Source organism: Eublepharis macularius, chromosome 1, assembly GCF_028583425.1.
Source record: "Eublepharis macularius isolate TG4126 chromosome 1, MPM_Emac_v1.0, whole genome shotgun sequence".
Taxonomy (NCBI): domain Eukaryota; kingdom Metazoa; phylum Chordata; class Lepidosauria; order Squamata; family Eublepharidae; genus Eublepharis; species Eublepharis macularius.
In genome coordinates, this window is record NC_072790.1 from 226,241,968 (window position 1) to 226,268,166 (window position 26,199).

Below are 26,199 nucleotides of genomic sequence, written 5' to 3' on the forward strand. Positions count from 1 at the left end.
CAGCTGAAAAAAAACCCTGGTTTTAGCTATCACATACAAAAGCCTTGATGGCCTTGGCCCCTAGGGCTGCCAATCCCCTGCCCAGGGCGGGGGATCCCCTGTTCCCATCTCCTCCCCCGGCCCCACTTACCTGGCCAGCAGGGGGGGCATGCCCCCAGGGACACCCCCAGTGGTGCAGCGTGCCCCCACGCCCCACTGCGGGACACTCCCACACCCTGCAACGGGCCCGTTTCGGGCTGAATTGGGCCCGCGGGGGGGCGGTGATTCATCCCTTTGGCGAGCACAGGAGTGCATGCCGGGCCACCCTTTGACCCGCGTGATGATGTCACTTCCCAGAAGTGACGTCATTACACATGCTGGGAGAGCGCACACGCATGCGCTTAAGAGACACCAATGAGCACAGAAGGTGAGTGCCAGGTTCGCAGTCCCCCACTGGGGGACTCAAGGAGCACCTCTCTCCCTATGCTCTGCTATGGCAAACTCACTCATCTGAACAGGGGCTGCTGCAGGTGCCCCCCTGAAAAGGGCAAAATCAGTGGTTGCCAGTACACACGCACTCACTGTAGTGGCCCACAAATTGTGGAACAGACTGCCTGAAGAGGTCAGGAAAGTTCCCACTCTCCCGGCTTTCTGCAAACTGTGCAAAATTGAATTTTTCAGGAGGGCTTTCATACATAGGAAATAGGGCTGTGTTGTAAGGAAATGGTTAAAGAAATGCTTCAAAGGGATAGGGACTGCAGACTATACTTTTGTACACTGTCTGTTATTGTTATTTATTATGTCATGTAAAATTGCTTGTTTTGTTTCAGCATTGTTTCTGCTCTGCTATCAGATTTCAGGTTGTTTTCAACTTGTGCTGCAATCTATATCCTATAGTATTGTTTATTGAAAGTCCCAGCTATTGATCATATTGAATTACACTGTGTAATCCACCTGGCGTCTCAGTGAGAAAGGCAATATAAATAAACAAATAGATAAATAACTTAATAAAACCTTGGTACCAGTTGGTACCTTGCATAAGATATCACTAATTATCATCAACAACAAAAAATCAATCCAAACTGGCTTCTGAAATGAAAACATGAAAAAAGAATAGGTGGTGGCTGTGAGTGACAAACTACTGAGCTGTTGTAGCACAGTAGTTAAGTGGTTTGGCCGCTGCGAATTTGAACCAGCACTCTACTGGTTCAAATCTCACTACTGCCATGAGCTCAGTTGGTGGCCTTGGGTAAGCCACTCCTCTTAGCCCCAGCTCCCCAGCTGTATTGTGGGGATAATAATAACACTAACTTGTTCACTGCTATGGGTGAGGCACTAATCTGTCTAGAAGAGCGGTATATAAGTGCAGTTATTTTTATTTATTATTATTAAAGACTCACCACAGAAGCCAGCAACAGATTTCTTAAAAGCTGCTGTGGAATACAAGTAAAGTAATTGAAAGATTAGCCCTTTGACTTCTTACCTTTCTGAATTCCATGGAGCTCTGCTCAGTTTGGCCTTTGGGCTTCTGCTTAAACCCATGAGAAGCTTTGTATCAGCTAAGTGCCCCTAGTATAGATCTCAAGGCATTCTACAATTCTTGTACTGTTGAACATGTATCTCTATCAACCTTATGGGGGGCAGGGGACCTTCTTTCAAACTCCCCATCAACAAACCATTGAATGGCTATTTCTTCCTTTTTTCAGCAGGTGGAGCTATAGTATTGTTACATAAGTGAAGAGCAAGATTCAGGTCCAGTAGCACCTTAAAGACCAACTGCTGGACCCAAATCTTGCTTTTCTACTACAGACCAACATGAAACTAACCTGTGAGGCATTCTTTCATTAAATGAGGGCAATCCTAATGGGAATGCCTTGTTTATTTTTAGGCTTACCCACCTTTAGGCTTCCTAGAAGGATGAAAGATGGCAAAAAAACCATTAAACTATATAAAAATCTGATAAAACATTAAGACACAATTTAAAATGTGCAGCACCTTGAGAATACCAGTAAGGTTTCGGAATGCTGAGACCCAAGCAGGGCTTGATTCACCAGATGATCTAAGTGAGGGGTGTTCGTGTGTATGTTTATCCTGTGTGATAACAAAATGAGCCCATTATACTATTTGGTTGATCTGACCTTGCACACTGTTTGAGCATTGTGCATTCCTGTGTCTGTACATGTGTGTTCTGGATTCATGCATACCCAAGAGGTGTCCCATCTTTCTTGGTGATGGGAGAACAGCAATCTCGTGAGATGGTAGGAGGGGATTGTCCATCTGTCAGGATGCATGTCATCATCTTCTGTGACCAAAAAAGAACCCTCTCAGGTAAGCCCAACATTTGTTTTGTGTTCTGCAGGACTTTTGTGGGACAGATCAGATGCTGAAGGAATGAGGCAAATTAAGAAGAGGAGGCCAACAAGTAAAGAGCGAGATCCAAACACCTCTGGGAAAACAGGGGACAGTAGAAAGGACACTAGCCTGTTAACAGAACCAAGCACCACTTTGAGATCTTCCTTTTCACATCCTGCAAACAGCAAGTCTGATGTTTTCCCAAACAAAAGTCCAGGAGGGACCACAGCTCTATCAGTGAACAGAGATGGAAATAATGAGAACCTGTGTCAGGTTTGTCAAGAACATTCTGCAATAACATGAGTGTAGAATGGAAAGCCCTATCCGAAATCTAAGAATACCATGTGGGATGCCACTAGTAGCCAGTACCCTGAGTTGCATCAGCCCGTCTCCCTCAGGTAACCCCATCTGCAAAACAGGGCCACCATGCATTGGCCCAATGGGGGAAGCTGCATTTGTAAATGTTTTGTAGAATATTTTGAGAGGTAATATCCAGAGTTTTCAGAAATGGGCAACACATGCCTTGACTGGAGCCAGGATTTCCCAACCCTTTAGGCCCAGGATCTGTTTACAAGATAAAGGCTCAGGACCTGTAAAATAACTGTGCCTCTTGTCTTGAGCACATCACAGCCCGCCTCCAGAAAACTGGGATGAAGGGCTGCCTTCCAGTCATTCAGACTTGAGACCCATCACTATGCATTTTATAAAGCCAGTACTAATAGGGTAACCACTAGCCAGACTCCCACAACATAACAGGTAACAAAATAAGGTAGGAAATGCAGGACCAAGTAAATTCGTGTATGTCAGGCTACTTGTTAAAGACACACAGGAACCAGGCTGGAGCAACAGAGTGGCTCCAAGCAAAGACTCAAAGGGAATATCCATGCTATACTTCTATATGGTTCTTTTTATCAGATGTGGTGATGGTCAAACAAGGGAGGGGTCAGATGCCTAAGAGCCAAGCTGCAAGTGACGAATGACACTTGCCTGGCAAGTGAACAGACTCGCGAGTATTCCTCCCTGTTCACTTGCCATTCACTTGTGCTCCACTTGATCAAGTGGAGTGCAAGTGAATGGCAAGTGAGCAGGGAGGAATACACACGGGTCTGTTCACTTGCCAGGCAAGTGTCATTCGTAGCTTGGCTCTTAAGTTCTAGCCCGTTTGGAAAGGAGAGCAGAGAATCTGGCCTGTGGTGACAGCAAAGGGGTCAGGACTACAGATGTCACTTCCTCTAGCCTAGTGAGAGCTGTGGAAGGGTTTGGCTGGGGCTGATTGGTGGCAAACTGAAGACTGCCCACCCTGATGGTTTGCATGATTTTGCTGTGTCTTGCAGAACGATGATGTCTGGAACCAAGAGGTCTCAAACTTGAGTGAATGGACTTCCTGAAAACAGTCCCAGAACAAGTATCACATTAGAAAATTGCATGGTTTGGGAATGTAAACAATAAAAGTAGAAAAAAATCCTCTGTGAGCGCTGGACATTTCTATTACAAAGATTTATTGGAGAGCAGCTCACAGCACTGGCAAAAGAAAATCCCATAAAGGGGGGGGGGGTAGACATGGTGATAACAGAATAATGAAAAGGGAAATTCCAGATTATGAGTCAGTAGCAGCAAGGAGCATGCTGCCTCTGGAAAAGGACAGGAGTGTATTTAGGAAAGGCAGGCCACCTTTATCCTGCAGTTGCTATAAGGAAACGGGTTGCACTAGGCACAGGGAAAAGTTTTTGAGAGAAATGGGGGGAGGGGGAGAGAGGAGTTTTACTGCTCTCCGCGCCTTCAAAAAGTTACCAGTTACAGTGGAGGTCAGGTTCTATGTTGCTTGCTGCACCACGTACAAATAACTATCTACACAGGCTTTGCTATGGAAAAGGGGCAAGCTTCTGAGCTTTGGCTAATGCGTGACAGCCAGAAACGTAACGTCTAAAAGCTTCTACAACTGTGCCGCATGATCTGAATTTCTGCCAGCCCTTAAAATATTAAAAACACGGGAGCTTTTATTATAAATGATTCTGGAAGAGGCAGGGCATCGGAGCCAGCGTGCAAGCTGGCGACTAGAAACGGGGGGAAGCCGCTGTGCACGGGGAGGTGGAGCTTGCAATGGGAAATGATCGCGGGGGAGTTCGGTGGGTGGAGTCCCCGGCTGGGGGTCTCGTCGCTGCACCCGCTCGGCGGGCCAGGCCAGGCCCGCCCCAGTCCCTTCCTCCGCGGCGCTACCGGCCCCGCTGACTGGCCTCTTCTTCTTCCGCGGCCCGGAGGCGGGGATCCTCCACGCGGCCCTGCCTGCTTGCCTGCCTGCCTCTCCAGCGCTCCAATGTCGGAGGAGGCGGGCGCCGGGCCGGAGGGGTCGAGCTCGGGACTCTGCTGGGCCTCGCTGATCTCCTGCTTCAGCCTGGCCTGTTCCTACGTGGGTAGCCTCTATGTCTGGAAGAGCCACCTGCCCAGGTGAGACGCGGGGAAATTCTGGTCTCCAGTCCGGGGGGGAGGCCCACCTGGCTGGTTGCCTGCCGAGGTGAGACGCGCGCTGCAGGGCGGCCCAACCTGCAGTATGGCGCTCCCTCCTTTGGGGAGACACCTGTCTGCCCACAGGTGAGATATGGGCTGCTCCCCCTTCCCCGAATGACCACTCAGGCTGGGAGATGACCGCGGTGCAAAACAGCCCACCTGGCCTCTCCCACTCCGAGGAATATATGTCAACTGAATAAGAGAGGCAGCTGACCTAATTCTTGGGTGCTTTAATCCGCTGCAAAAGTTTGGGCACGAGTGCCCTTCTTCCTGCAAGAGGGAAGTGGGGCGGGGGGGGGGGGGCGGAGTAACGCAAGGCCTGATTTAAAGTAAGTCCTTGGGGGTTCTTCACACAACCAGCATCCCTGAGTTGCAGAGCTCCTGCCAGTTTTCAGGTGGTAGTCGCAGCCATGCTCCTTGGTCACATTATGCTGACAACCCGCAGTTGCTTTTATGATCAGGGACTGAACCAGGATATGAGAGAGGCCAGACAAGAGGGTGCTCTTCCTCTCTTCCAGCTCCCTAAGCTCCCATTCATCACTTGAACTACTGACAAGGCTGAAATTAGTCAAGGGGTTATCTTGAGCAAATTGCTTCTGTGAGCAGACACCGTGCAGGGTTTCACTGTACCTGCCTGGAAGAGGAAGACTCTCCCTTCCTCCCTCCCTGTCAGCAAGCACCAATGCACCTTTCTTCTTCTAGGGACCACCCTGCTGTCATCAAACGTCGATTCACCAGCGTCCTCATTGTGTCCTGCCTGTCGCCATTCTTCATTTGGGTCTGGAAAGAGGTGACGGGTATTAAGGTGAGGTTGTCATCCAACCAGTCCCAGAAATTCCTGGCCATAGTCTTTCAGAGCTTTATGACAATTCAGCATCTTGTAATTTTTGTGTGTGTGACTCTCGGGTTCCTTTAGTTTTAGAAAGGGTTCTTTTCCAGACAAGTTGCCCCTATCTTGGGGGGAGGGGTTGTCACAGCATGTCCAGTAACATTTCTTTGGGAAGATTTTGACCATGAATGCAAGAAAAACTATTTGAGGTTGGAAAAGGAATTTTCCTGGTGGCATCTGAATGAAGGGCTTGTGTCTTGTCTTCCTTTTCAGAATAGGGGGTGGCTTGCTAGAGACATCTTGAGCTATTTGTGTAAGAACCAGAGCATGGTCTACCGATCAGTGAGACACTCCATGCTTTGGATGCATTAAATGTCCCAAGTTTCATATTTGGCAGGCACAAGCAGGAGAAGGGAAAGGGGTACACTTTATCAGGGCCCAGGAATTAAAGAGGATCCACCCCAGGCTGCATTTCTACTACAACGATGTAGCAAATTTGGCCTTTCAGAAATAAAATAGAATTTTTGAATGACTCTTGTTTGTGAAGGTGGATGGAGTCCTATTGGAGAAGTATGTTACAAGTTTATTCCAGGCTTAGCCCTCCCCAAAACAGATGTTGGACATCGATTGTCCCCATTGTAAACAGTTCCGAGCTGCATGGACCATAGATTTGGCTTGGTATATGGTCATTCCTTATATGACATATCCAGGCCTCTTCTGGGCATGGAGATGGGATCACTGGGGGTGTAGTTGTGAATTTCCTGCAGTGTGCAGGGGGTGGATTAGATGACCCTGGAGGTACCTTCCAACCCTATGATTCTATGATATCACATGTATCTCTTTTCTGTGGTGGTGCTTTCTGCACGCAGCACACTGTGAGCAGAACTGTCCAGGTCGATTAGTCAGTTTGGGGATATTTGCCAGGTACTGATCAAAACATCTCTTCTGCTCAGCCAGGTACATCCCTTCTTGCCCTGATGGGCTTTCGGCTTGAGGGCATCATACCAGCAATGCTGCTGCCTTTGTTGCTAACCATGGTGAGTAAGGCCTATGCACTGAGCTGTACTGATGACAGCCAAATCTGCTGTGGTTGTCCCTATTCAAGTACAGCCCGAAGGCCCCGGCTTCATTTGACTTTTTCTTTGACTAAAGTGGAACTTTGTGTTCTTGGCCGTACTCCTGAAAACATCTGCAGCACTCTTTAAAAAAAAGAAGAAAACCTGAAATGAGATGGCTTGACTCAATAAAAGAAGCCACGTCCTCCAGTTTGCAGGATCTGAGCAAGTCTGTTAACGATAGGATGTTTTGGAGGTCTTTCATTCATAGAGTTGTCATAGGTTGGAGGCAGCTTAACAGCACAACACACACACATGTACTCCTTAAAAAGAGGATTTTTGTCATCCCATTTTCTTTGCTCTCCATTGTGGAAAACGTTTTTACACTCATATGCCCTAGTAATTCCAGAGGGGTAGCCATGTTAGTCTGCTGCAGTAAAATTAAATAGATGTCCTGTGGCACTTTAAAGACTAACAAAATTTATTTCAGTATAACCTTTCAATTTATGTGAAGGAAAAAGTGTATTTCTGTTAGGGGTGTAACCTTTGTGCATCTGATAAAGTGAATTCTGGCTCATGAAAGCTTATGCTGGAATATGTTCTATTAGTCTTTCAAGTGCCACTGGTCTTTTGTTTAATTTAGCTGTCTACTCACCCTGATTTACAGATGCAGAAAATACATTTTTTAAAACCATTCAAGCTTGCTTTGATCTTGGAGTGCCAGAATTCCCAAAAGTTCTCCTGTGACCAGATCCAGATTTGCATAGCTTCAGTGAGGTTTCTGGATTTGATGCTTCACTGTCCGTCTTCTATGCAGCCCCACATGGGACTGCGCCTGCGCAGGCCTGCCGACTGGATTTTTCTTTTCTAGCAAACGCCCACTAGGGGGCGCACGTCCGATCCAATGCGCGTGCGCGGCCGTTTCCCACCCGAGCAACATTGGCCGACGTCGCCCCCTTTCCCCCCAGTTTCTTCTTTGCCGCCGACCGGTAAAGACCTAGCTGTCCGCTTCTGAGGAAACTTTGTGAGGAAACTTCTTTTGACCGTGAGGAGAATGTCGGAGAAGTCGCTGTTTAAGCGTTGCTCTACCTGCTCGACGAAGATGACGAGAACGGACGGTCACTCCGTTTGCCTCGAGTGCCTGGGCGAGGGGCACATCGTCGAGAAATGTGAGCACTGCCAACGGTTCACCCCGAAGGCTAGGGCTGAGAGGGCGAATAGGCTGAACGCCCTGCTGTGGAGAAGGGCGATGCGGGCGTTGGGGGCCCCTGGTACCCCGGGGGGGCCACCACCGGCTGGTGGGACGGCTGGCACCCCCCCTGAGATGGGATCTGTCCGAAGGGCCGCTTCCACTTCGCGTTCCCGCTCGCCGGATCGCCGACAAGCCCAGCACCCGACCCCAGATCCGAAGGAGGCTGCGAGTTCCGCGTCGGGTCACAAGCACTCCACTCCGAAGTCGGATCCGACTCGGAAGCGGCACCGTTCCAGGTCACCGTCGAGGTTGGAACCGACCACCACACCGGCTCCGAAGGTGCCGAGGACTTCATCGGATCCGAACATCCCGACTGGGTCGGTTCCCAAGCCGTCGGATCCGACTTCGGCTCTGACGTCGTCGGCTCCGAAGCCCACTGAATCGGCTCGCACCAGCCTTGTTCCGAAGACGGGCTCTCGATCGGATCCGAAGGTGGTTTCGGATCCGTTGTCCATGTCGCCGGCTCCGATTGACCGGAACCGAAGCTCCGATCCGACTTCAGCCGCCAAGGGTGAAAAGAAGTAAAAAAAAAAAAAATCAAAGCACCGGCAGTCGACGTCGGTCCAAACAGATGAGGCCCTCTGGGAGAAGCCCTCTACCCTGTCACCGCACCTGTCACCTCCGTTGCACCACTCCACTGATGACGATGGTGATCTGCCCGACGCTCCGCCTCAGGTTGCCCAGACGTGGCATGCCGGTGACTATATGGACAGGGAGGACCGGCCTTATCACCTTCCTCGGAGTGGCTATGACAGAGAGGGCTCCCTGTATGCCAGCTCTCCATCGTTTGGCAGGGAGTATTGGGGTGACACTCGGAGTGAGTTCTCCCACTATGGTTCTCCCAGGCGCGTCTCACCTTACCAACGTGCAGAGCCTTATCAGTGCCCGAGTCCCAGCCCTCCATCTGACCCGTCGCCAGATGACATCATCATTGGGACTGGTCGTGTGTCACCCTCTGAGGACTACCGGCTCTATTCTGAGCAGATGGTCAGAATGGCCCGTTCTCTCGACATCGAGATTTCGGCTGTAAATCCTAAGCCAAAGGACAAAATTCTACAGTATGTCCAGTCTGGGAACCCTCCAACTATTGCTTTCCCATTCACCGAAGGCTTGGTGGAAATCATTCACGACATCTGTGAGAAGCCGGCCTCTGTGTACCCGACATCCCGCAAGCTGGAGGCCCTGTACAAGACGTGGGATGACGTTTGTGCATACCTCTTTGCACATCCACCTCCTTCTTCCCTCATTACAGAGGAAATGCAGACCCGCCAACGCCAGGGGTCTTATGCGGTGCCCATTGACAAGGAGAGCAGGAAGCTGGATTCCTTGGGCAAGAAATTGTACTCCTCTGCTGCCCTGACGCTGAAAATCTCTAACTATTCAGCCATCATGGGGGCGTACCAGATATTCCTTTGGAACCGCATGGCGGCCTTCATGGAAAAACTCCCGGCAGACCAGAGAGTGTTGGCGAAGGTGATCCTCGATGAGGCCCTGCGGCTGTCTCGGCAACAAATAAATGCGGGCCGTGACACGGTTGATACCTCTGCGAGGGCGTTAGCATCCTCCGTCGTCCGCCGCAGACACTCGTGGCTCCGCACAACTGCGTTGCCGGTCGAGACACGTAATAAAGTTGAGAATCTGCCCTTTGAGGGTCAGTCCCTGTTTTCTGCCAAAACGGATGACTACCTGTCGCAGAAGCGCAAAGATCGGATGACAGCCCGTTCCTACGGCATTCTCCCGACCAGGCCATCCACCGAGAATCGGTTCCAGTATCGCCCTTCACAGGGCTATCGTGGACGGCAACAGCGATACCAGCCGTATCCACGTTATGGGTCCTACAGGCAATTCCAGCCGCCTGCAAGTTCCTTTCAGCGCCGGAGGCCTAGCTACCACCCTCGTCGCGGTCCACAAGCCCACGATGCCAAAGAGTCAGCAACGCAGCCAAAGCAGTTCTGACTAGAATTCGAACAGTCTGTCGTGTTTGGGAACAGATTGGTTCAGTTTGCCTCTGCATGGGCAGAAATTACATCCGATAGTTGGGTTCTTAAAATCGTTAATGTTGGATATAAAATTCAGTTTGATGTTTACCCGGTGTTGTCTCTTCCTGACCACTCATTACAATCCTCTTCTGATAAGTTACAGGCTGAGGTTGTAGCACTACTGGAGAAGGGGGCTGTGAAGGAGGTGCTCCCTCAGGACCCCCTCTTGGGTTTTTACTCCAGGATGTTCCTGGTAGACAAAAAGGATGGAGGAGTGCGACCCATCTTAGACCTACGAGAACTGAATAAATTCGTTCTCGTCAAGCGGTTCAGGATGCTTACCTTGAACACAGTCCTCCAGTTAATGCCTGAGGACATGTGGTTCGCTGTCCTAGACCTCAAGGATGCATATTTCCATATTGCCATCCATCCTGATCATCGGAAATACCTTAGGTTCCTTTGTAACAATAAGGCCTACCATTATCAGGTGCTTCCCTTTGGCCTCTCAACAGCCCCACGAGTTTTTTCTAAATGTATGGCTGTGGTAGTGGCTTATTTGAGGGAACGGGGTTGTACCATCTACCCCTACCTTGACGATTGGCTTCTGGCAGCACCGTCTGCTGATGCACTTCTGGCCCAGATTCATACGGTGATGCTCACCTGCTCCCGGTTAGGGCTTTTGGTTAACTTACAAAAGTCTAACCTTACCCCGTCCAAGAGACTACTGTTTATCGGTATGGAATTGGATGGTGGCGTAAACAGGGGTTTTCTGCCCAGGGAGCGTGCTTTAAAGATTGGCAGGATGGTGACCCTTTTTTCTAAGTGCAGGTTCCAATCCGTAACAGCGATCCAGGGACTACTGGGCCTCATGGCCTCTTCTACAGCTGTCACCCCTATGGCCCGGTTGCACATGCGACCTCTTCAGCTGTGGTTCCTATCGGTTCATGATTTTGAACACGAGTCCCAGAATAAACGATATTCCATCCCCAGAGGGATTATCCGGGCCTTACAATGGTGGCTTGATGAGGCTAACCTTCTTGGGGGTATTGCTTTTGGGTCCATCCAAACCGAGATCACAATCTCGACTGATGCCTCCACGGTAGGATGGGGGGCCCAGTGTGGTGCCCTGGAGGCACATGGGGTTTGGTCAGAGCAGGAAAGGAAAGATCATATTAACCTGCTAGAATTGAGAGTGGTCCGTTATGCCCTTATCACATTCGCAGACACGCTGCAGCAGAAAGCAGTTCAGGTGCTCACAGACAATTGCACCACGATGTTCTACCTGAACAAACAAGGGGGCACTACATCCAAGGCCCTCTGCGACGAGGCCGTTCGGATCTGGAACTGGGCCATGGACAGAGGCGTGTTCATTCAGGCGGTCCATATTCCTGGCACCACCAATGTCATCGCGGACAAGCTGAGTCGGATGCGATTCGACAACTACGAATGGACCGTAGCAGACAATTACCTGAACGCCATCTTTTTGGACTGGGGGTTCCCAGACGTCGACCTCTTTGCGGCAGAGGCCAACAAGAAGGCCCCGCAATTCTGTTCCAGGGGAGGGCTAGGTCACCGCTCCCTGGGGGACGCGTTCCAGATACGCTGGACAGGGCACCTGTTTTATGCCTTCCCTCCGTTCCCACTACTGTCTCGGGTCGTCAGCAAAATCCAGAGGGATGGGCCGCACTTAATTCTAGTGGCACCCTTCTGGCCCAGACAAGCATGGTTCCAACATGTCATGCAGCTTTCGCAGGGGTCATATTATCGGTTCGCACTGAACCCGGACCTTCTGTCGGACAAAGGGGTTTGGTATCACGACCTACCCAAACTCAACCTCACTGCTTGGCGCATTTGGGGACGGAGGGGATGTCTGCCAGGGTAGCTGAGATTTTGCTGAATGCCCGTAGGGACACCACTCGCAGGTCATACGCAGCTAAATGGAAGCGTTTTGAGACCTGGGCTGCTGACAACGAAGTTAATGTTTGGGATTGCCAGTTGTCTTCTGTGTTTGAGTTCCTCCTGTCCCTAAAGGACGGGGGACTCTCTAATTCTTCTATTAAAGTTTATTTGGCTGCTATTTCAGCCTTCCACCCTAAAATAGATGGGAAGACGGTGTTCTCCCACAGCTTGTCGAAGTCTTTTTTGAAGGGGTTGTATAATATGTTTCCACAAGTCAAGGAAATTGTTCCCCAATGGTCACTGCAAGTTGTATTGGCAGGGCTTATGAAATCACCCTTCGAACCACTGCCTACCTGTGATTTAAAATGGTTGTTCTGTAAGGTGGCCTTCCTGATCGCCATTACATCTGCCCGTAGGGTTAGCAAGCTTGCTGCCCTGAGATGGGATCCTCCCTTTTTGAAGGTCCATCAGAATAAGGTGGTTCTCAGGCCTGACCTTCATTTTAGGCCTAAAGTCTCCACTGAGTTCCATACTTCGCAGGACATTGTCCTACCTATATTTTTTCCTGACCCTTCCAGTGGCCCTGAAAGGGCCTTACATTCCTTGGATGTGAGAAGGGCTATTTTATTTTACCTACAACGTACGTCACAGTTTAGGAGTGCCAAACAACTGTTTGTGTGCTACTATGGGCCCAGGAAGGGAAAGGCTGCTACAGCCCAGTCAATTTCTCGCTGGGTTACTCAGACTGTTAGGGCCTGCTACTCGCATGCTAAGTTACCTTGCCCTTTAGAAGTTAAAGCTCATTCCACCAGAGCGCAAGCTGCCTCTGCGGCCTTCCTTAGGGGCATGCCCTTGCAAGACATCTGCAGGGCTGCGACGTGGTCGTCTTCTGACACGTTCGCTAAACATTACGCACTAGATGTGTGGGAAAGGAAAGAGGCTGCTGCTGGTCAAGCAGTGCTTCAGTCTCTTTTTCGGTGAGAACACATGCCCGCCTCCTGGGTAAGTGGCTTGTGAGTCTCCCATGTGGGGCTGCACAGAAGACGGACAGTGAAAACAGAGTTGCGCTTACCGTAACTACTTTTCATTGACGTCTTCTGTGCAGACACACAACCCTCCCTCCTACCCCGCTCCTACCCCTCCTACCCCGCTGTGTTCTTCCAGATAATGTGAAGGCATTCGGCGGCAAAAGGAGAAACTGAGGGGAAAGGGGGCGACGTCGCCCAATGTCGCTCGGGCGGGAAACGGCCGCGCACGTGCATTGGATCGGACGTGCGCCCCCTAGTGGACGTTTGCTAGAAAAGAAAAATCCGGTCGGCAGGCCTGCGCAGGCGCAGTCCCATGTGTGTCTGCACAGAAGACGTCAATGAACAGTAGTTACGGTAAGCGCAACTCTGTTTTTTGTGTCATGCCTTGGGAAATTCAAGTGCTAATTTTTGGTGAAAAATTTCTTGATGCTTCCTCCTGCAGGTCTTATTTCTTGGCCCCCTCATCCAGCTGTCTATGGATTGCCCTTGGGATCTGGTGGATGGTTTAAAGGTTGCATTTGGTAAGGCCATAAGGTTGCATGCTATGGGCTCTAAGGAAAAATCCATTTCCCCTATCCTCTCCTCATCTTAAAACACCATGTTCCTTTCTATATACAAACAATGGTAGCTGCTTGTCCTTAAGAGGACGTTTTGGCCTTTTATGGGGACTGGATGGAATGCAGACGTTTGACCCCATTGCTTACTTGTCTATCAATATGCTGAGTGTGCCACTTACTTTACACTCATTGCCAGGTTGGGTAGGTACAGAGTTGTGCAGACTTAATTGTCCAATAGAATATAAACATGTACATGTATTCTTAGATAGAATATGGAATCAGTATAGGAACTGGTGACCTTTCCCTGTAGAACAGTCTCCTGAATGTGCCCTCATTTGATGTCTAAAGAGGTACTGCAGCTATACTACTGAAGAGGCCAAGATGGGTGGGCTATTGGTGACACTGCTCTTGCTCCCCCTCCCCAGACTCCCACTTCTGGGTGCTCTGTCTGACCGACATGCGCTGGCTCCGCAACCAGGTCATCGCACCACTTACAGAGGAGCTGGTGTTCCGTGCCTGCATGTTGCCCATGCTCGTCCCCTGCACAGGATTGGGACCTGCTATCTTCACCTGCCCACTCTTCTTTGGAGTCGGTGAGTGCCATGCTTTCTGCAAGAATGCCAGCTATTTTGGGCTGTCCTGCCTTCACCTCATCATTTCCAACCCTTCCTTTGCATGCCGACCACATTGTAATGGGGCTTCAGTTGAAAGTCCCTCCCCCCAAAACACACACAAACATACACATGCACATAAGGCTCAGAGGTTCTGTTATGGGTTCACAGAGCCCTGCCTGAATCCAGAGAACTGAGCAAAGAAAATCTTCCTGCCACCTATCAGTTACTTCTTGGGTGAAACTCATCTTGCAGGAGGGGGGGGGCGGGGGGGGGGCAACGGCAGCAGGCGAGCACACCGACAGCTGGTCCTGCTGCGTATGCAGTCTGTCTGTTTTCCCTCCTTCTAGCTCACTTTCACCATGTGATTGAGCAGCTGCGGTTTCGCCAGGGAAGCACAGCTAGCATCTTCCTCTCAGCAGGTAAATGTCTGGTCTATAGGAATGCCAACAGAGGCTGGGTTTGGGGAGGGTAACTTATGGGTACCTTTTTAAAAGGTTTAAACCTTTATGAAGTGACTTTGGGTCAGCCACTCTCAATATAACCTCTCAATATTACAGGACAGTTGTGAGCATAAAATGGAGAACCACATACCCTGAGCCCATTTGGAGCAAGGGATGGGATAAAAATCTGATAACAATAATCAATGAGAAAGGTTTGAGATAACCATTTCCCTGATTTACAACATGCAGAGAGATCCATTGGTGAATATGCCCCTCTCCCCGTGGTCCGATGTGGCACAGTTCAGAATTCTGTTTCCTCATTTGCCTAGTATCTCAATGGTTCCTTATCTGTAAAAGTAATTCTTAATGTCACATGCACTAATTTAGAAGAACAGTTTTCATTGTGATTTGTAGATATGAGAGGGCCACTGTGGTGGTGCAGTGGCCAGTGTGTTGGACGTTAGCCCAGAGGATCCTGCTAAAACCCCTACTGAGGCCACAATACTGATAGTCACCCAGTGACAACCTAACTTGCCTCACAGGGTTGTTGTGAGCAGAAAACAGGAATAACACTATCCAAGTGTACCACCCTGAACTCCTTGGAGGAAGCATGAAGCAAAAATGTGAGGAATAGAATGGCATGGTGTGTATTTGTCATCATTAAGCTCTTCTAACCCTACACCCCAGCCCAGCTTCTGACTCTGCCATTTCTCCCTGCAGTGTTCCAGTTCTCCTACACAGCAGTTTTTGGAGCATACACAGCCTTCATCTTCATCAGGACAGGTTAGTGAGGCAGAAGATAGCTTTGTATTGACTGGGGAGGAATGTAAAGTGGGGGGGGGAGGGTGCTTTCACAGCTCCTTCCCAGAAAAGTAGTCATGGAGGCATGGGGCTAGGTGTTATGAGATTATGTATTGGAATAAGTTGTTCAGTTTAATTGTATGTTCACTCAAATAATAGGGATATGAACTGTAGACTGTGCTACTGAGTACTGTTGATGTAGATATGCTCCTACAGGGTAGTTTCCATGTCATTTTAATGTCATGTCAAATTGTTTTGTTTCAGCAATGTTCCATCTCTACCTTTGGAATTATGCCTTGCTGCAGTCCATAGTCTATTGTATTGTTTATTGAATGTCCTATTTATCTTATTTACACTGTGTAATCTGCCTTGAGTCTCGGCAAGAGACTATAAATTAAAAAAACAAAACAATACTGAGTGGGGGCAGGGGCCAAGGAAAGGATTCTTACGCATAGCCACTCATTTTTGTCCACCTGGCTTTTCTCCATAGACATAATGACTAGATTTTAAATTACAACTTCAGTGTTCTGGCACACTGTCCCTCTTTTCTCCACAGGGCACCTCGTTGGGCCTGTCCTCTGCCATTCTTTCTGCAATTACGTTGGATTCCCTGCTGTGGGTGCAGCACTGGAGCATCCACAGCGCCTACTGGTGGTGTTCTTCTATTTGTTGGGTGTGGTCCTCTTCCTCCTCCTCTTGCACCCCATGACGGATCCAGCCTTCTTTGGACACCTCCCCATCTGCTCCCTGTCCAGGTTGACCTCTGCCACCAACAGTATCAGCAGCTTATCTCTCTGTTCTTGACACCAGCAGAGAACTTTTCTCAACCTCGCCCTTGCACACGGTGGCATATGGCTACACCGCAAACTTAAAAACGGGTTTTCAAATGGCTTTCTTGGCATAGCTGCCCGCTGCATGCTGGGAGCTTTAGCTGGGGGAGGGTGCCAAGTGCTAGAGCCCACCTCCCATAGCTCTAGCATCTCATTCTGGGAGAAGCCGTTGGTTAAGCCGGATTACAGTTGATGTGCAGCTGTGCCGGCATTCTTGCACACCTCTGCCCTTGAGCCAGCCAGCCCTTTTTATAGATCCCTGGGGTCTTTTCCTCCCAGCCCCAAAGAGCTCTATTTTTATTATTAAAAGTACTTTAATGAGGCCTTTGTGTCCTTCATTTGGTCAGCAAAAAGCAGTTTTCCCTTAGGGAGTTGGCAATGGAGAGGCAGTATTGTGTAGTGGTCAGAGCAGTGTCTTATCCTGTCAAGCTGCTGGATGGGCTGGTCATCCTTTCTCAGCCTAGGGTACCTCCCAGGATTGCTATGAGCACAAAACGAGGAGGCCCATATATACTACCATGTGCAGCAACTTCGAGTACAGGAAGGGAGAGTGTTGAATTGTGCCTGTCCTAGTGGGCTGAGATACATCTTTTGGGACCATGGTGATGCCTGTATACTGCAGGACAGTTTGTAGAGAACCTACCTGTGGGCATAAGTTCTTGCATAGATCATACTTCTAAGCGGCAGGGAAATTCCACTTGAGGTGGAGAAATGTTCTCCCCCCCAACCCCTCTAGCTTTGATTTCCTACTCTGAGCAAGACATAAGGAATAGATGGCCAATATGGCCCTTCTATATCTAGGCCTTTATAAATGTTCATCTCTCCCAAGTCATAGCAACTTTATCAGGTTGGTGCTGGTATGGGGCAGTCCTTAGGTCTCTGCAGTCCTCATTTTCTGCAGCCAGCTACTGTCCCTTCTATACCTGTCTCTGCTAAACTGCTAGTGTGCTGCCTCCCCCTCCCCCTGCTGTCAAATTCCAGCACAGGCAAAGGGGGAGATGACGTTGTTCGTGGTGCTCTCCTTTTTTCATGCTGCAGGCCTGCATATGAGCAACGCTGCTGATTATGCAGATACCCAGGCTTACCTGGGCTACGTAACATCCTTTCAGAGGAGCAGCTGGCTAGAACTGTCCTTGGCCGTAAGCATTAGTTAGGTGCTAGTGCAACAGTGCATCAGAAACTGCATTGATAGCCATCTCCTAGGAAGCCTCTTGTTCCCTGTGGCAGCAAATAGCTGCAGGTGGTGTAACGGCACCACCTAAAAGGCGGTGGGCATTAGTCTTCTCCGTGGGCAAAGAAAAACGACACCTCTGCATTGGGTGGGCCTCCAGTGTGTGCCATTTATTGGAACAGCATTCCTTCCCAGCCAGCTCTCCCCTGCTTTCCCTGGCACCCTCCTCCCTGGTCCCGTCTTCCAGGCCCAGCATCAATGGTGGCAGGTTTAAACCCAGCCCAGTCGTTTGGTTGGCCCTCATAGGGGACCATCAGAAAGAGCAGCATTTGCTTCTTCAGTTGGAGAGGCTGAGGCAGCCAGAAAAGAAGGGTGTGGAGAGGAGGGAAGGGAGAACGTGGGCTGGGGGGGATGCATAACTAGCTCAGCAGCAGCAAAGACCAGACACGGCAGCTCTACAAAGGTGTGAGGGTGAAGACAGCTTAATATCCAAGACCACCCTGGATCCACCAGCCTCGGCTTGTGGGTGGAGATAGGGGACTCCTTAACTTCTTGCCCTGGCATTGGGATAGATGGTGGGAAGGTACATAGTGCTTCCCTTGTGTTAGTCCCCACGGAGGGGGAGGAGAGAATTCATTCTGCTCCCACAAGCCTTTTCTGGTGAGAGGGTGGGCTTGGGGTGTGAAGGCGGAAGGCTGGGGAGGAAATCACAGGTCGCTCTCCCCATACAGGGCGCTGGAGAAGGAGACATAGTCCAAAGCGCCCGACACGGCATCGGCTCCTGTGTATTTTGTCATCCTACTGATGCAATATTCGGCCTGCTCTGGTGGCAGCTCCCGCCGCAGCTCTTCTATCGTGATGTAGTTCTGCAGGAGGAGAAAGGGAGGGGAGTGGTGTCAAAGCGGCAGAGCAGAACGTGTTGCTCTGTTATTTGGCCCTTCCAGGTTGTGCTCGTACACTTTCTAGCAATCTGAAGATGGGCTTGAAACTTGGTATTAAGAAAATGGAGATTTGTAGGGGGCAAAATAGTTTTCAGATTTGATTTTTGGCACAATCCTTACAGTGTCTCTCGCGCCCTCTCCCTGTCTCTGAGCAGAAGAGACCTCCCCTTCCAAACGTCCCTCTCCTTGCAATTGCCCTCTGTGGACCTGCACTCACCTTGTCTGAAGCCAGGATCTTGAAGGAGGCCATAACTTGCTCTGCGGTGTCCGTCTCAGCTGTCTCACGAGTCATGAAGTCAATGAAAGCCTGGAAGGTCACCACGCCTGCATTGTTGGGGTCAACCAGGGTCATGATACGAGCAAACTCCACTTCACCCTAGGAAATAAGGAATTCTGATCAATACGGAGAGGGGCCAAGGTGATGAAGCTCCCCAAAGTACGTTCTGGTCATCTAGAGCCATCCTAGAACTCCAAATTGGGATTACAAACTGTCCTGTAGCAGTAAACCTGTGGTAGGTAACTGGCAGCCCGTCAGCTGAAACAGGCCCAGAAGACAAAAGGACCCTTCTTGAGACCTAATTCCATGAGAATGGAGAAAGTTCCAGAGCCACACACAACTGATCTTTCCCCCAACAAATTAGCAGACTAGTAGTGTGTGTGTGTGTGTGTGTGGAGTGGCATTCAGGTGTGAGTATCCTTGCTATGGCACATAGCCAGAAGGCACTTGACCCATACTTCTTTTCTCTACCCAACTAGCCCATTGGTTAACCCAGCTGCTAGCACAATTTCAAGACCCGCTCAGCTAGCAAGAGCCAGTTTGGTGGTGTGGTTAAGAGCGAGGGAATTCTAATCTGGAGAGCTGGGTTTGATTCCCCACTCCTCTGCTTGAAGCCAGCTGGGTAACCCTGGGCTAGTCACAGCTCTCTGGAGCTCTCTCAGCCCCACCCACCTCACAGGGGGATTGTTGTGAGGATAATAATAACATATTTTGAAAACCGCTTTGAGTGGGCATTAAGTTGTCCTGAAGGGCAGTATATAAATTGTATGTTGTTGTTATTATAGACCGGCTGCTCCCAAGCATGTTCTGCTGTGTGTGTGTCAGAGGAGCAGCTCCTTGTGTATGAGGGGGAAGCTATCCCTGTTCAGTCCAAGCAAGGTAGTCTCATACCAGGTCATATCCCATGGAGATCAAGCAGGCACGGAAGTCATCTGGGTCCATCATACCGTTCCGCTTCTGCATGGGCACGAGGCCATAGGAACCGGGTGAAAAGAGGCGAGTGTTAGGTGGGAAGCATGTACCCCAGTCCCAAATATACCCCTGAAAGGAGGATTTATCTAAACTGGTACAGCTCCACATACCCCTCCCAAAACAAATTCTCTGTCACTGTACTATGATTGCCCTCACTTCACTAACAGCCTCCATTCAGCAAAGTTGACTTTCCATGGCTTGTTCAATGAGGGAGTCAAATGGTTACTGGGAACGGTAGGAGGCAAGTGGGCAAGCTGAGATCTGTCACCTGAACAAATGCCACTTAGATTTTCATTCTTTCTGTCTGATACAACAAGCCAAACCCATTCTTTGCTACCATTAAGTGCAGTCTGAAGCATGCAACAAGTGTTATTGGTGGCAAATGGATTTACAGAACATGGGACCAGTCCCTTTGTTCTTGCTAGAGTGGCACAACTTTGTATTTGAAATGTGCGGGGAGGAGGAGAGAGAACAAGAATGGGTGGGGCAAGGGTATCTCACTCGGTCAAAGTGGTTGAAGGAAGCCCGGAACTCGTTCATCTGTTCTTGACTGATGCCCTTGGCATCGCGTGTCAGGATCTGGTTCTCAACTTCATTGATCGTGCGTGCAATCGTTGTCAGCAGCTGTTCCCATCCTACCCGGATGTGCTGAGGTAACAAAGAGTGGACATTACAGAATAAGAATGAGCAATAACAGGGGTTACATCTATACCCATACCCATACCCATATGCAAGAATCCAGCCCCTGTGGTATTCATCCAAGGGCGAGTTTTGGCAACAGCTCTGCTTCACAGCACCCCTGGATGCACGCATGGTCTCTTCCATTCCTTCAGCCTTACCTCCATGGTGTAGCTTGTGTGCTTGTTGTCGAAGATGAGTGCCTCCTGAATGAGCTGGTGGTCACCCTCCAGCTTGTCAATGTTTGCCTTGTAGTTGATGATGTTCTGCTCATGCTGTTTCAAGTGGTTCATCTGGTCCTCAAGAGATCCACTGATGTCCACAGAGATGTGGCCAATCTCCTGCAAAGACAAGGCACAGAAGAAGCCGTTGTTAGCAGAGGGACGAAGATTCTGGATCCTGGCACTAATCGCTTGGGTTCCTTCCTCTACAGTCATGGGATGCCACAGGTAGGATTGACCAAGGAATTCTGTCCTTGTCTACATGAGATTCCTGGGACAAGGAACCTTTTCAAAAATATCAGAATTTAGATGGTGTGCAAAGAATTGCACACAGGAGTGCAAGATAAGGGTTTAAAAGAGGCAAGTGGCGTTCTTCCTGTGTGTGATACTGAAACCTGAGGCTTGAGATAAGATGTCTGAGCTTACTGGAGTTTGATGTCCGCCTGTTCTAGCTCCTCCATCCAGTCTGTTCTGACCCTATTGCATTTTTGGGGCTCCTCCCAACCCACCTTTTAGTTAAGCCACTAATCTGGTGTCTGATTACTGATGATTATCTCAGCTGTTTTTTAATTGATTGTTTTTATTAGTACTGCTTTAACTATGTCTTGCTTATTTGCCGCCTTGGGAGCTATAACTAAATGGCAGTTTCAAAATAAATAGTCTCCCACTAGGCAGACCCAAGTAGTCTTAGGTCCCAGTAATCTGGCCCATCCTAAAGGTGTTGGTAGCGCTGCTGTTTCTTTGCATTCGTATGCGTGAGACCTTACCTCCATCTTTGTTTGGATCCAGGGACCAATAATGTTGGCTTGGGCGGCAAACTGGCGTCTCAGGCGCTCGTTGGCTTGCTGCCTGGCCAGCTCTTCCTGCAGGGTCTGATCACGGTGTGGGACCAGTTGCTTCACCTATAGGGCGTGTGATAGGCACAAGAAGTTCAGGCTCAGATTGTAACTGGCATGCAATGGGGCTGGGGTGGACCACAGTCTTGGGAGGAGGGGAGGAACAATCCTCCACAGAGACTATTTTTGGCTAGGAGCAAAGCTGGCCATTCTGAAGGAAAAAGTATAACAGAAATCATGGAACCTCAGAGCCCACTTACAGTTATTCCTCAGACAACCACCCCTTCAGTCACAATTCAATTATGTTCAAGAAATTAAGCAAGAGGGAGAGAAAAAGAATCTGCAAACCACTAGTCTGGACCTCTCCTGATAAACAAGTGGGCAGCAGAGTCTTGCCTGATGAACAGAATGCACACCTCTTACTAGGAAACAGCAGTCTCAGAAGCAAGTGACCAGATTGCAGTTCTGTCTTACTTTTTATCCTTCCCTTCCTCTAAAATGCTCAAGCCAGTATGCATGGCTCTGTTCTCTATTTATCCTCATAACAACCCTGTGAGGTAGGTCTGGCTGTAACACTGCAAATGGCCCAAGGTCTCACAAGATTCATGGCAGAGTGGGAACAAGCCCGACACTCCATCACACTGGCTATAACCTCCTGGTGAGAAGAGTGTTGTGTTCCTCCTGCGTTAAGGAGCTCCCATGAGGTTGCCTACTTGATGCAAGGCTGCTAGAGGATGTGGCTGAAAGCATGGCAGCCATGTCACCCATGCGCACTATAATAAAGCTGCTCTCACCGTGTCCCATTTGTTGGCAATATCAAGGTGGGTGAGGTTGGTGTAGGGGTTCACACCCGACAGCTTGATGCCGTAGGTCTGGGCGATCTTCTGGATCTCATTCTGGATACCTAGGATAGCCATGCGCTCTTTGTCAGCTTCAGGCAGAGTAGCTTTGAACTGCTCATGGGCAGTGATCAGGCTCTGAGGGGGGGAGGGAGGAGAGAGGTCAAGTTAGTACTGCACCAGGATGGGGGAGGCGGAGAGAAGAAAAAGAGCGCTCTCCAGTATCCTCCCATCCTTGATCTCCCTTGGCATTCCTTCCTTATAGGAAATACTTCTTCTGGTTTTCCTGAATCTACCGCCAATCAATGTAATAGGATGACCCCAAGTTCCGAGATAATGTTTATCTAATGTCATAAACCTCTTTATATGGGCTGATTGGAATTCCTGGCTTTTAAACTTCCTAGCTTTAGCAGAGCTGGAAATAGAAAAGCTGCCAGGCTTCCCACCAACATGCAAGGACCCACTCTGGCTCTTTGAGATAAAAGTCAAGACAGAGGGGGGATATTTTCTGCTTCTAGTCTAGCCCAGCTGCTTGAAACTTATTACGGCCGAGGCAGAAAGTGGGAGCCACGACTCTAGTCAGCACACCTGGATCTCCTCAATGCTGTGCACAATGAACATGTCCTGGAGGTCTTCAATGGCTCCATCCATCCAATTGTTAAATGGGGCAGCTCTCTTAGCAAATTCCAGGTACAGCTGGTCAATGGTCTCTAGCAGTTTCTCCACACGCTAGGCAGAGCACAGGAGGGAGAGGAAACAGGATGAGAGCCAGAAGGAAAGGCAATGGGCAGCACACAGACATCTTCATCCTCCCCCACTACACACAAGACAGGGAATATTCCCCATTTGACTTGTTCACCTCCAAGGAATCCCTCCTCTTCTGTGTGAGCGTTCCAAGGGTATCCCACTGGTCACAAATGGCCTGGCAGCGAGCGTTCACCGATGCTGCATCATGGTAGTCCAGCTCACTGAAATGGTGGGGAACAAGGAGGAAGCAGTATGACTGGGGCACTCAAGGACTAGGCCCGGCCAGCAGGACATCAGGGGTCTCACGCACACACCTACCATCTACTTCCAAGCCCTGGACTGGAGACTAACTCCAGGGCATAAGCAGAGACCATAGCAGATGGAAGTTGGCAATTTCAGAGTCCGGAATACTAGCATTATGTAAATAAACTCCTAACTGCTAAAGCTGCACTCTTAGTGGAATGAAAAGGGAAGAAGGTATACTTGCTTGATATTCTGTATCCTAAGGGCACATTTTTAGCCCTTAAGACCATGGAAGAAAATCTGTGTTGTCAGCGTGTAGCAAAATCTAGCAAACCAGAGCACATCAAAGTGAAAGGAGATTTCAACACTCCACCCCATGTGCTCTTATGGCTACTATCCCTTGCTTTTACAGTATCATCTCCATCCTCTCCCCTCTTTTCATCCTTGCAGCTGCTACCAAACATTCCAATATCTTTTGAAAATGCAAGTTTCGAAAGAAGTGGAATTTCTGCAAAATATACATAGCTGTGAAGTTCCTGACTAGTGAAGGATGTGTATATTTCATCCTGAGAAAGGACTCAGAAACTGAGAGGGTGAAGAAGGTGGGATTCCATTGTCTTGCAGATGTTGATGCAAACCTCTTCTGTCTCAGAACATCAATAGATGTTGTCCTGGCCTTTCTTAAACCGTCAGAGATTAAGACTCCCCCCACCCCAAATGAAATACAGGATTCTTGGGGGCTCTGATAGACCTAGTGCAGTGCTCTGGGCCTTGCAATTCTCTGCATGCTCCATGCCAGGACCTCACCATTACTAAATTAGCACAGATCTGCGATTGTTGACCTTGCGGTTCTCCAGCAGTTTTCAAGTGGCCAGCTGAAGCTTATACAATTAATCCCCAGTTTCAGGAAGTCAGAGATTTAAAAGGCTCCGAAAAAGCTAGACTGGGAGCAGGTGGGAGCCAGTCGGGAGAAGAATGCTCTCTTCTCTGACACCCACTTGAGCTCCTGTGCAATGGCTGCAATCTGTTCCACACGGTCCTGGTGAGCAGCCAGGTCACTCTCAAAGGCCTCATGCTTCCGCAGCAGCGCCCGGATCTCGTAGAGAGTTGCCGACTCATAGTCCTTCTGCAAGAGCATATCCTCCTTCCCTGGGGAGGAAGGAAGAAGAGGGATGCTTAGGAAGACGGAGTGCAGGCAAGATGAAAGCCAGGGATGTGTGGCAGGCAACCAAGGGCAGAGCACACTGAGGGCAGAGGGCCAGGGGGAGATACCTCTGGTCCAGGTTTCGTGCAGGGTGGCCTTCTGCTTGAATTTCTCAGCCAGGTGATCCAGACGCTCCAGGCGCCTAATCTCAGTCAGCAGCCACTCTTCATAGCCTTTCTCCACTTGCTCCAGCCCCTTCCAGGCATTGGCGATATCCTACATACAGAGGGTGCAGCCTCAGCCCAGCCTCTCCCATAGCAGCACCAGCACCCAGCCTTTCCACCATGGCTGATGCCTTTCTGTGCAGAATGCGGAGCTGCACTCTGGGGTGAATTACTGCCCTTTTGATACTCGGCCAGGGGACAGCATCATTCTGGGTTTCTAAGTCCTTGATGGGCTTTTAATAATGGCCAGCGATTTATCTGCTTTGTGAAAGAACAAAATGGCGTGGGTGCCCCTCCCACTGTTTAGAAAGGATATACGCTTTTCTTCCTTTTTCATTTCAGAAGCTTTATTTGTTCTTATTGCAATCATTTTAGTTTTTATTGTTTTCAAGGAGAAAGCATTGCTGTCACTTTCATGTCTCCTGCTCTCTCCAGTCTCTTTCCCCCTCCCTCTTACCTCTCCTTGATGCTCCTGTTATAACATCTTTTTGATTCTGCAGGTTGGAAAGCTCAGGTGTCAGTTTCATATCTCCAGCTCTCTCTTCTCTGACCTCACTGAATTCACTAACCAAATTGGCAGGCACCAGGGAAAACAAGTGGAGCAAATGTATTAATTTATTATTATTCCCAGTTGCTTTTGTTACGCTAACAAAACTGATGAATGGGCTTTTTTCGATCATTTTTATTCATCTGGAAACTAATACACAATCTTACTTTTGAGGCTTCCAAGATCTGTTTGGCCAAAGTGAATATGGGACACAAGAAATGAGTATATTGTGGGAAGGAATGCCTCTCATCAGTTACTTTCAACTCTTTGGGAAAATACTGTCTCTCAACACTGTAGTGCTGAGCTTAATTCTCAAATGGTTTCTTCCCTCAGATAATTTCCACTCAACAAGCGACGGGCATAAACTGAAACAGGAATCTACCAAGTGTAACAGATCTACAGAGGAAAAAGGTGTTTTACTCTTTGCAAAGAAAAGTTCAGAATATGTCATTGTTCCAATTTTAGAGATATGCTGGCATTAAGTATCAAGGGGTTTATTTCACATGAAAGTCCGTCCCCTTTAAATGAAGAAGAGCTGCTCCTGAGAAGGACATTTCAATGGGGCTTGTGCAAGAGAATTTCCCAACGTAGGCTGTTGAGAGTTGAATTTTAAGATACTGCTTAGGATTTTTGTTCTCTCTTAGAAGCCCAAAGTTTACTTGTTTTTAAAACCCATCAAGGACTTTGTAGCAGTCGTGGATTCTTGCAGGAAAGCCACAACAGAAGGACTTAGCAATGTGCCACACCTCCCAGAAGAGAGAGACTCTCATATGGCAGCAAGGCACTTTGCCCTCTGAAACACAGGTGCCAAGTATGTTCCAGTGAACCATGCGAACTTTGGGGTCATGCAAAGGTATCAGAGCCCCTCCCAAATCCAGAAGCGCTGCCTGTTCCCACTTTGCTGTTCTTTGCCACTTACGGAGACCATCTTGCCCTCGGAGGGCATGAAGGCTGGCCGGTTGCTGAGACGCAGCTTTGTCTGCAGGGTGTTGAAGTTGATCTCAAGCTGGCATTTCTCCTGGACCCGGGGGGGCTTGTGCACACGCCGGTAGTCCCGGAAGTCCTCCAGCTTGCGCTGCATGGCACTCATGCTCTTCTCTGGCACACGGTTCTCCAGCCATGGGATAGTGCGGCGAATCCATTCCAGGAGCTGTCAGGAAGCAAAAGAAAGGGACTTGTCTAATCCACCCCATCTCACTGCCCTTCTCTGTGCAGAGAAAAAAAATCAGCAAAGGGCAG

General features: G+C 49.3%; 2 protein-coding genes across 3 annotated transcripts in view; one reads left to right on the forward strand and one right to left on the reverse strand.

Annotated features, from left to right (window-relative positions):
• Positions 1 to 4,463: 4,463 nt before the first annotated feature.
• On the forward strand, positions 4,464 to 16,442 carry RCE1 (Ras converting CAAX endopeptidase 1). 2 transcript variants are annotated; one of them, XM_054990135.1, is made up of 8 exons: positions 4,464 to 4,776; positions 5,539 to 5,641; positions 6,619 to 6,702; positions 13,321 to 13,399; positions 13,861 to 14,028; positions 14,397 to 14,468; positions 15,210 to 15,272; positions 15,847 to 16,442. In XM_054990135.1, the coding sequence occupies exons 1-8, from the start codon at positions 4,646 to 4,648 to the stop codon at positions 16,092 to 16,094; spliced, it is 948 nt and encodes a 315-aa protein (XP_054846110.1). In that variant the 5' UTR covers positions 4,464 to 4,645; the 3' UTR covers positions 16,095 to 16,442. The 2 variants fall into 2 exon arrangements, with proteins under 2 accessions (XP_054846110.1, XP_054846117.1); XM_054990142.1 differs by having other exon boundaries at positions 4,758 to 4,776; positions 6,623 to 6,702.
• A 993-nt stretch (positions 16,443 to 17,435) lies between these two features.
• ACTN3 (actinin alpha 3) overlaps positions 17,436 to 26,199 on the reverse strand; it is a 38,227-nt gene continuing 29,463 nt past the window's right edge. Inside the window, exons 10-21 of the mRNA XM_054990125.1 lie at positions 25,880 to 26,110; positions 24,318 to 24,465; positions 24,044 to 24,194; positions 22,915 to 23,023; positions 22,644 to 22,784; positions 22,011 to 22,193; positions 21,148 to 21,282; positions 20,321 to 20,500; positions 19,983 to 20,129; positions 19,401 to 19,466; positions 18,450 to 18,608; positions 17,436 to 18,157 (exon numbers count right to left, since the gene is read on the reverse strand). Of these exons, the coding sequence (XP_054846100.1) occupies positions 17,999 to 18,157; positions 18,450 to 18,608; positions 19,401 to 19,466; positions 19,983 to 20,129; positions 20,321 to 20,500; positions 21,148 to 21,282; positions 22,011 to 22,193; positions 22,644 to 22,784; positions 22,915 to 23,023; positions 24,044 to 24,194; positions 24,318 to 24,465; positions 25,880 to 26,110 (1,809 nt within the window). The 3' untranslated portion in view covers positions 17,436 to 17,998. The remainder of the gene's footprint in view (positions 18,158 to 18,449; positions 18,609 to 19,400; positions 19,467 to 19,982; positions 20,130 to 20,320; positions 20,501 to 21,147; positions 21,283 to 22,010; positions 22,194 to 22,643; positions 22,785 to 22,914; positions 23,024 to 24,043; positions 24,195 to 24,317; positions 24,466 to 25,879; positions 26,111 to 26,199) is intronic.

Bases quoted from the DNA above. Each gene is read 5' to 3' on its own strand.
- RCE1 (XM_054990135.1), top strand. From the start codon at position 4,646: ATGTCGGAGGAGGCGGGCGCCGGGCCGGAGGGGTCGAGCTCGGGACTC. The intron at 4,777-5,538 runs GTGAGACGCGGG...TTCTTCTTCTAG, and splicing joins TGGAAGAGCCACCTGCCCAG to GGACCACCCTGCTGTCATCA. The intron at 15,273-15,846 runs GTTAGTGAGGCA...TTTTCTCCACAG, and splicing joins CTTCATCTTCATCAGGACAG to GGCACCTCGTTGGGCCTGTC.